This window comes from Palaemon carinicauda, chromosome 42, assembly GCF_036898095.1.
Source record: "Palaemon carinicauda isolate YSFRI2023 chromosome 42, ASM3689809v2, whole genome shotgun sequence".
In the NCBI taxonomy this organism is placed as follows: domain Eukaryota; kingdom Metazoa; phylum Arthropoda; class Malacostraca; order Decapoda; family Palaemonidae; genus Palaemon; species Palaemon carinicauda.
The window spans coordinates 12,287,835-12,298,823 of NC_090766.1; the positions used below are offsets into that span (position 1 = coordinate 12,287,835).

General features: G+C 31.4%; 1 protein-coding gene across 1 annotated transcript in view; it reads left to right on the forward strand.

Moving 5' to 3' along the window:
• LOC137633007 (flagellar attachment zone protein 1-like) overlaps positions 1-256 on the forward strand; it is a 696-nt gene extending 440 nt beyond the window's left edge. Inside the window, exon 1 of the mRNA XM_068365175.1 lies at positions 1-256. This exon is cut by the window's left edge and continues 440 nt beyond it. Coding sequence (XP_068221276.1) covers positions 1-256 — 256 coding nt within the window.
• Positions 257-10,989: the final 10,733 nt, after the last annotated feature.

The following is a 10,989-nucleotide window of genomic DNA, read 5'->3' on the forward strand; positions in this document are numbered from 1 at the left end:
GAAGCTAAAGTTCGAAGCTAAGCTGAAGTTAGAGTTCGGATCTAGGCTGAAGGTAAAGTTCGTAGCTAAGCTGAAGCTAAAGTTCGAAGCTAAGCTGAAGCTAAAGTTCGAAGCTAAGCTGAAGTTAGAGTCCGAAGCTAAGCTAAACTTGAACATAAATCTAAAGCTAAAGCTGCAGTTAAAGCTTGAACCTAAGCTAGAGCTAAAGTTCGAAGCTAAGCTGAAGCTAAAGTTCGAAGCTAAGGTGGAGCTATAGTTCGAAGGTAAGCTGAAGCTATAGTTCGAAGCTATGCTGAAGGGAAAGTTCGTAGCTAAGCTGAAGCTAAAGTTCGAAGCTAAGCTGAAGTTAGAGTTCGAAGCTAAGCTGAACTTAAACATAGATTTAAAGCTAAAGATGCAGTTAAAGCTTGAACCTAAGCTAGAACTAAAGATCGAAGCCAAGCTAAAGTTCGAAGTTAAGCTGAAGTTAATGTTCGAAGCTATGCTGAAGCTCAAGTTCAAAGCTAAGCTGAAGTTAGAGTTCGAACCTAAGCTGATCCAGAAACTAAATCTAAAGCTAAAGCTGCAGCTAAAGCTTGAACCTAAGCTAGAGCTAAAGTTCGCAGCTAACCTGGAGCTAGTTTAAAGCTAAGCTGAAGCTAACGTTCAAAGTTAAGCTGAAGCTAAAGTTCGAAGCTAAGCTAAGTCCCTTGATTCAAAATTTGCTGTCTTGACTCCCAACAATAACTTATATTATTATTATTATTAAATGCTAAGCTACAACCCTAGTTGTAAAAGCAGAATGCTATAAGCCCAGGGCCCCAATAGGGAAAATAGCCCAGGGCCCCAATAGGGAAAATAGCCCAGTGAGGAAAGGAAATGAAGAAAAATAAAATATTTCGAGTATAGTAACAACATTAAAATAAATATTTTTTATAAAAACTATAAAAACTTTAACAAAACAAGAGGAAGAGAAACTAGATAGAAGTGTGCCTGAGTGTACCCTCAAGCAAGAGAACTCTAAAATCACCACCAACCTGATGATCACTATTTACCCAGAAACATTTATCACCTAGAGAAGAAAAACCTACTTTTTACCTCCGCCAACGAAGTTGGAAAGGTTAGTTTTAACCCCCAGTTTGTGTGTTTGCTTGTGAACAGCTTCCTGGACACAATTTTAATTGTTGAGTAATGAAACTTCCAGGGATTAACTGTTATGTAAAAAGTTGGAAATGATCAAATTTTGGAAGGTCAAGGACAAAGGTCAAGGTCACGGTTAAACCAAATGTCCAATTCACGTAATCAGCCATTAGTTTAAGCATCGTTGTCACAGAGACTTCAAACGTGGTTCATATTTGAGTGCATGAAAATCCACGACAATTTATACCTGTTAAGGTCAAAGGTCAAGGTCGAGCAAAAGGTCGAGAAATAAGCTGCCGTAGCGGAGATCTGCGCTCTACTGAGTGCCCCTCTATAGTCCATTTCTTTTAGCAAGGCAGATTTGCACTGACTCGTAGTGGTACCCTTTTAGCTCGGAAAAGTTTCCTGATCGCTGATTGGTTAGAATTATGTTGTCCAACCAATCAGCGATCAGGAAACTTTTCCGAGCTAAAAGGGCACCGCTGCGAGTCGATGCAAATATGCCTCGCTAAAAGAAATGGACTATAGTTATTGTTATTTCTTATTTTTTCCTCCCTTCACCAGTTCTTCCCTCCACCACTCCATGGTGTCTTAAATTTAAGCACGTCTGATTTCGCTACTTCAAAGGAGAGCGGTATCCTTGTAGTTTTGCTCCTAAGAATCCGTTTTTTTTACGCATTTGAAGAAAAGAAATGCGTCTGTTGTTAGATTTCTGCTCAGTGAAAGTATTGTCTTTGATTTTCTTTTTTTTATAAGATTTTTCAAAACTCTGATCATCCTTTACATTCAGATCTCCCTGGACAATTCTATCCTGTTCGTAATACTAGGCAGGCAGTTAATTCTAATAGCTAGGCCTTCTCCATCACGAGGCTAAATACTATACGCAGTACTCTAGAAGTTTTATTCCAGCTGTGACCAAGTTGTGGAATGATCTTCCTAATCGGGTGGTTGAATCAGTAGAACTTCAAAAGTTCAAAGTTGGAGCAAATGCTTTTTTGTTGACCAGGCGGACATGAGTCTTTTTGTTTATTTATGACATATTTGTTTTTGATGTTGTTAATAGTTTATATATGACATGTCTGTTTTGACGTTGTTACTTATTTTAGAGTGATTTATTGTTAATTTGTTCTCTTCATTTATTTATTTCCTTATTTCCTTTCCCCACTGGGCTATTTTTCCCTGTTGGAGCCCCTGGGCTTATAGCATCTTGCTTTTCCAACTAGGGATGTAGCTTGGATAGTAATAATAATAATAATCAGCCATTATTTTCTATAATGAAAGGTCAGCTGTATACAGTGTTTACTGTATGTAACTTGAGATTTATGTTAATCATTTCACTTATTCCTCTTATAATTATTATCACTTGCTAAGCTACAGCCCTAGTTGGAAAAGCAGGATGCTATAAGCCGAAGGGCTTCAAGAGTGAAAAATAGCCCAGTGAGGAAAGGGAATAAGCTATGAGAGAAGTAATGAACAAAATAAAATATTTTAAGAACCGTAACATTAATATTTTTGGTTTTCATCATCTACGCACACACATACATACACACACACACAAATATATATATATATATATATATATATATATATATATATATATATATATATATATATATATATATATATATATATATATATCCCTTTCTGAGCGGGGACACCTTAAAGTGGTGAAAGGGTTTGTGTATTGCCATGACCAGCAAAGCTGTACTAATCAGACTCAGGGCTACCCATACTAGATTGGTTTGCTGTCAGCGTGTGCGTGTATCATGTGAGTACGTGTGTACGTATTCATTGCATACCATTAAGTAAATGAAAAAAACTCCAACAGAAAACAACGAAATAGAATCAACCATTCTTCATAAAAAATTAAAAATAACAAAAACAGAATCCTTAATTGTCTTCGGTTATATTGATTGACGAATTTGAAGTTTTCTGGCATCCTGACATCGAAGGTCATTGACGCCGATATTATTCATTATAAATAAAGAATAAAAGAATATTCAATTAAAACCACAAACGTAAACATGTCATTATAAAAGTTAAAAACCATTCAGAAGACCTGTTTCTAAAATAAATCTAAAAATGCCTCTAGCATTGTACGACACATCGTGTCCAAGAATCTTGGCTAGTAATCGTCTCCCAAGGTGACACAGGTGTCACTTAGCAAGAACTTTGGCGTCAGCTGCCTCGTAGAGACGGGAAAGTTATAAAACATTGGCCTAAAGTAATCTATTACGTTGGAAATGAAGGGTGGCCTCTACCTTTATTATTATTATTATTATTATTATTATTATTATTATTATTATTATTATTATTATTATTATTATTAGCTAAGCTACAACCCTAGTTGGGAAAAATAAGATGCCATAAGCTCAAGGGCTCCAACATGGAAAAATAGCCCAATGAGAAAATCATAAAACATTATAAAGCATTGGAAATGAAGGAGGGTCTCTACATTCATTATTAGCTAAGCTACAACCCTAGTTGGGAAAAGCAAGATGCTATAAGCCCAAGGGCTTCATCAGGGAAAAATAGCCCAGTGAGGAAATGAAATAAGGAAGTAAATAAACGATAAAAGAAGTAATGAACAATTAAAATAAAATATTTAAAAAAAACATTAACAACATTAAAACAGATACTTCATATATAAACTATAAAAAGGCTTATGTCAGCCTGTTCAACATAAAAACATTTTCATTCTACTGTCAAATTAATGAATTAGTCATCCACATTTGGTCCTGTTACTATTTGTAAACAAAAACCTACTACAATAATAATAATAATAATAATAATAATAATAATAATAATAATAATAATAATAATAATCAATTTCATTCTACTGCCAATTTAAAAATCAATTAAAGACATAATAATAATAATAATAATAATAATAATAATAATAATAATAATAATAATAAATTTTCTTCTACTGTCGAATTACAAATAAATTATAGACATCTAGACTTACTCCTGTTACTATATGTCAACAGAAACATACTATAATATCCCCACCTGTGCAGATGAAAGGTGATAACAAAAAAAAAAAACGATAACAGTTAACGATAACAGGTGTGGCTAAGTCTTACTATAATCTGAAAACAATATATCTGCTTGAACTATGATTTCTGCTCGTGCACAAAAACTGTTTGTGGAATTCTGAACCGAAAAAAAAAAAAAAAAAAAAAAAAAAAAAAAAAAAAAAAAAAAAAAAAAAAGCATAACAAGACATCCTTCTTTAACATTGAAGTCTATCCCACGAGAACTATATTTCACATACTTTAAAATACATAATTTTCTATGTATTTATGATTTCTGCTCGTGTAAATAACAATTTGTGGAATTATAAACAAAAATCCAAACGCAAAAAAAAAAAAAAAAAAAAAAAAAAAAAAAAAAAAAAAAAAAAAAAACATTAAAATAGGCAAAACAATTTTCCGTGTATTTATGATAAATGAAATAACCCACAATGTATGAAAAATGAAATTTATTGAGCTTATGAAGGGACTATCTACCTTCCTCTTCAGAAAACAAATAGTAAACATCAGTCTTCTGAAGAGGAAGGGAGATGGTCCCTTCGCTTCGAAAGATCAATAAATTTGATTTTTTATAAATTGTGGGTTATTTTACACATTTCACATTTTTTTTTTTTTTTTTTTTTTTTTTTTTTTTTTTTTGCAAGAATGATTTTTTCCGGGGAAAAAATAAATCTCTCGTTTGAAAGGAGAAATAGAGAAATTTTCATAAAACTTTAGACGTATATATATAATATTTTTAGTTTTCAGCAGAGGGGACAAATATGCTTCTTTTAACGTTTGCCATCCGGAAAAAAAATATATCAAATGGTTCCCGAATTTTGATTTAATATGAAAGTGTTTACATTTAATATTTTGAGTTTTGAGTCATATGATATCAGGGAGGAAATGTACATAAATTATTCATGGTGAAAATTAACACTCTCTCTCTCTCTCTCTCTCTCTCTCTCTCTCTCTCTCTCTCTCTCTCTCTCTCTCTCTCTCTCTCTCTCTCTTATATATATATATATAATATATATAATATATATTTATATATATGCAAATATATACATACATACATACATATATATATATATATATATATATATATTTATATATTATGTATACTTATATACATATATATATGTGTATATATATACATATATATATATATATATATATATATATATATATATATATATGTATGTATGTATGCATACATATATATATATATATAATATATATATATGTATATATATTAATATATATACATATATATATATATATATATATATATATTATATATATACATATATATATATAATATATATATATATATTTATATATATATATATATATATATATTTATATATACATATATATATGTATATATATATATATATATATATATATATATATATATTTATATATACATATATATATGTATATATATATATATATATATATATATACCCAAAACACCAAATCTCTCGCTCAAAAGGATGGTGACATTACATTTACTACATATTGACTTAGAATATGGCAGACGTAAGAATACCAAGTTTAAAAAAAATCAAATCAAATCAAATGGTTGACTAAAATTTCACGCTGAAGAGAAACAACGATATGAGATTAAAGAAGTTTCAGTTGCTAGGAAGCATTAAGCAAGCGGAAACAAGAATGTTCATATTAACATACCAAATATGCAGATCATTTTACACTGTGGAAACTTTACCGTAAAACACAGGTAAAAATCCTGGAATAAATGTTGCCAGGCATTTACCGTTTTAAAATCGGATATATTGACGTAAAGGAGTGATATTACGGTCACCAACCCGTAAAAGATAATAACAAAGTAGGGTAAAAATTACGGTCGCCTGTATTTTACTGAAATACGGCTGAGAACAGTATATTTTTATGGTGAATTTTCAATTAAAATTTACGGTTTTTTAACAGTGTAGATCCATTAAATAATTGTTAATTACCCAAAATAATATAGATTAAGCTCTTAAGTTCGCGCAATTTATTATTAACAAATTAATTACATTTATACTATATTACTGTCAATTAGATGGTACTTACAGGGTATTTGTCCTTACATGGACGCCACCAGCAACAGTTCTCGATTCATTCTGAAAATAATGAAAGAAAAAATATTTAGATCAAATTCAAAGATATCTAAATAACTGTAAACATTTGTCATTGAAAAAAAAAAAAAAAGCTAATCAAATAGACACCACCAATCACTTCAAGATCAATTATAAAAATAAAGACGAAATATCTATGACAAATTAAACTAGAGGGGCACTCAGTAGAGCGCAGACATCCGCCACGGTAACTTATTTCTAGACCTTTTACTCAACCTTGACCTTGACCTTTCACCTTAACATGTATTGATGGGCGTTGATTTTCATACGCTCAAATATGAATCTAGTTTGAAGTCTCTGTGACAACGATGTCCAAACTCATGGCTGATTACGTGAATTGGACATTTTGCTTGACCGTGACCTTGACCTTTGACCTTAACATGTATTAATTGGCGTGGATTTTCATACACTCAGATATGTACCAAGTTTGAAGTCTCTGTGACAATGATGTCCAAACTTATGGCTGATTACGTGATTGGACATTTTGCTTGACCGTGACCTTGACCTTCAAAAATTTAACCTTTTGCAGCTTTTAACATAAAAAGTTTTAACATTTTTAGGTACACTATCAAATATTTGCCGTAAAAACAGGTAAAAATCCTGGAATAAATGTTGCCAGGCATTTACCGTTTTAAAAACAGATATATTGACGTAAAGGAGTGATATTACGGTCACCAACCCGTAAAATATAATAAGAGAGTATGGTAAAATTACGGTCGCCTGTATTTTACTGAAATACGGCTAAGAACAGAATATTTTTACGGGGAATTTCCGATTAAAATTAAACGTTATAGATGCTGTCTGGACAAAGATCTGGCAGTAATATCAGTCTTCTTGAAGCGTTTTAAACGTTATAGATGCTGTCTGAACAAAGATCTGATAGTAGTATTAGTGTTCTTAAAGCGTTTTAAAAGTTATAAAGGCTCTCTGAGGAAAGATCTGGCAGTAATTCTAGTCTTCTTGAAGCGTTTTAAACGTTATAGATGCTGTCTGAGTAAAGATCTGGCAGTAATTTTAGTCTTCTTGAAGCGTTTTAAACGTTATAGATGCTGTCTGAGTAAAAATCTGGCAGTAATATTAGACTTCTTGAAGCGTTTTAAACGTTATAGATGCTGTCTGAACAAAGATCTGACAGTAGTATTACTCTTCTTGAAGCGTTTTAAACGTTATAAAGGCTGTCTGAACAAAGATCTGACAGTAGTATTACTCTTCTTGAAGCGTTTTAAACGTTATAAAGGCTGTCTGAAAAAAGATCTGGCAGTAATATTAGACTTCTTGAAGCGTTTTAAACGTTATAGATGCTGTCTGAACAAAGATCTGACAGTAGTATTACTCTTCTTGAAGCGTTTTAAACGTTATAGATGCTGTCTGAACAAAGATCTGACAGTAGTATTACTCTTCTTGAAGCGTTTTAAACGTTATAAAGGCTGTCTGAAAAAAGATCTGGCAGTAATATTAGACTTCTTGAAGCGTTTTAAACGTTATATGTGCTGTCTGAACAAAGATCTGACAGTAATAATAGTCTTCTTGAAGCGTTTTAAACGTTATAGACGCTGTCTGAACAAAGATCTGACAGTAATAATAGTCTTCTTGAAGCGTTTTAAACGTTATAGACGCTGTCTGAACAAAGATCTGACAGTAATATTTCTGACGGTAATATTAGTCTTGTTGAAGCGTTTTAAACGTTACAGATGCTGTCTGAACAAAGATCTGACAGTAATAATAGTCTTCTTGAAGCGTTTTAAACGTTATAGACGCTGTCTGAACAAAGATCTGACAGTAATAATAGTCTTCTTGAAGCGTTTTAAACGTTATAGAGGCTGTCTGAACAAAGATCTGACAGTAACATTAGTCTTCTTGAAGCGTTTTAAACGTTATAGAGGCTGTCTGAACAAAGATCTGACAGTAATATCAGTGTTCTTGAAGCGTTTTAAACGTTATAGATGCTGTCTGAACAAAGATCTGGCAGTAGTATCAGTCGTCTTGAAGCGTTTTAAACGTTATAGGTGCTGTCTGAACAAAGATCTGGCAGTGGTATCAGCCTTCTTGAAGCGTTTTAAACGTTATAGATGCTGTCTGAACAAAGCTTTATCTGACAGTAATATTAGTCTTCTTGGAGCGTTTTAAACGTTATAGATGCGGTCTGAACAAAGCTTTATCTGGCAGTAATATTAGTCTCCTTGAAGCGTTTTAAACGTTATAAAGGCTGTCTGAGGAAAGATCTGCCAGCCTTTTTTTTTTTTTTTTTTTTTTTTTTTTACAGTGAATGCCCACTCAAAAAGCACAGGATTCGGTATACGTACAAAAACACTCGCAAAATCCGGCTATATTTACGCAAATAAATCCACCCCAGGAATTTACAAACGTTCATGAAACGTACAGGGAAAACAAGAACTGGAAACATGAAAGTCGTGGGTTGCATACCGACAAAACTAGCAACTCCGACAAACAGTGGGTGTCAAAGCCTCCGGCCGAGATTTTCAAGCGGAAATCCCGTTAAAGAACTTTGAGTCACTTCAGAAAAAAAAGTTTCCCATTTTACGAAATATCTAAAAGAAAAAGAAATTGAACTTTGAGTCACTTCTGAAAAAAAAAAAGTTTCCCATTTTACGAAAAATCTAAAAGAAAGAGAAATTGAATTTCAAGTCACTTCAGAAAAAAACATTTCCCATTTTCCGAAAAAAAAATTCTAAAAGAAAATAAAATCTAAAAAATTACAGTGAAAACCAAAACTGAAAATGTGTATAAAAAAACATATATAAAGCTGGTAATGGCGTGAAGAATAGCAATAGAATAACTATTAGGGCACTCAGTAAAGCGCAGACCTCCGCCAGGGCAGCTTATTTCTCAACCTTTTTGTATTGATTTTGGACGTTTTGCTCGTCCGTGACCTTGACCTTTGACCTTCCAAAATTTAATCATTTCCAGCTCTTTACATAAGTTTAAAATCCCTGCAAGTTTCAGTACTTTACGATTAAAATTGTAGCCAGGAAGATGCTCACAAACAAACCCACACACAAACACACGCAAAACAGGGGCGAAAACATAACCTCCTTCCAACTTCGTTGACGGAGGTAATAAAAAGTACTTTTGAGTCAACACGAAATTTTAAATCATAATATTCCAAAATCCCTCGCCTTTAAAAAGGAATCAAGAAAATAGTTCACAGTTCTCTCTCTCTCTCTCTCTCTCTCTCTCTCTCTCTCTCTCTCTCTCTCTCTCTCTCTCTCTCTCTCTTTCTCTCTCTCTCTCTCAAGAATATATAACGTAGAATATGTAACGCCTCATATCTATTAGAAAAATCATATTACATATATACTTAATGTTTTCAGAAAGTACACTAAACTTTTCATGGAATAAAAAAAAAATTGTCATCTAATAGGAATCAATCTCTCTCTCTCTCTCTCTCTCTCTCTCTCTCTCTCTCTCTCTCTTATCTAATAGGAAAATGATATTATATACCAAATGTTTTCAGCAAGTACACTAAACTTTTCATGGAATAAAAAAAAAAAAAAAAAAAAAAAAAGATTGTCATATCTAATAGGAAAATGATATTACCAAATGTTTTCAGAAAGTACACTAAACTTTTCATGGAATACAAAAAAAAAAAAAAAAAAGATTGTCATATCTAATAGGAAAATGATATTACCAAATGTTTTCAGAAAGTACACTAAACTTTTCATGGAATAAAAAAAAAAAAAAAATTGTCATATCTAATAGGAAAATGATATTACCACATGTTTTCAGAAAGTACACTAAACTTTCCATGGAATAAAAAAAAAATTGTCATATCTAATAGGAAAATGATATTACCACATGTTTTCAGAAAGTACACTAAACTTTTCATGGAATAAAAAAAAAAAAATTGTCATCTCTAATAGGAAAATGATATTACCACATGTTTTCAGAAAGTACACTAAACTTTTCATAGAATAAAAAAAAAAATTGTCATCTCTGATAGGAAAATGATATTACCACATGTTTTCAGAAAGTACACTAAACTTTCCATGGAATAAAAAAAAAAATTGTCATATCTAATAGGAAAATGATATTACCACATGTTTTCAGAAAGTACACTAAACTTTCCATGGAATAAAAAAAAAATTGTCATATCTAATAGGAAAATGATATTACCACATGTTTTCAGAAAGTACACTAAACTTTTCATGGAATAAAAAAAAAAAAAATTGTCATCTCTAATAGGAAAATGATATTACCACATGTTTTCAGAAAGTACACTAAACTTTTCATAGAATAAAAAAAAAAATTGTCATCTCTGATAGGAAAATGATATTACCACATGTTTTCAGAAAGTACACTAAACTTTCCATGGAATAAAAAAAAAATTGTCATATCTAATAGGAAAATGATATTACCACATGTTTTCAGAAAGTACACTAAACTTTTCATGGAATAAAAAAAAAAAAAAATTGTCATCTCTAATAGGAAAATGATATTACCACATGTTTTCAGAAAGTACACTAAACTTTTCATAGAATAAAAAAAAAAATTGTCATCTCTGATAGGAAAATGATATTACCACATGTTTTCAGAAAGTACACTAAACTTTTCATGGAATAAAAAAAAAAAATTGTCATCTCTAATAGGAAAATGATATTACCACATGTTTTCAGAAAGTACACTAGACTTTTCATGGAATAAAAAAAAAAAATTGTCATCTCTGATAGGAAAATGATATTACCACATGTTTT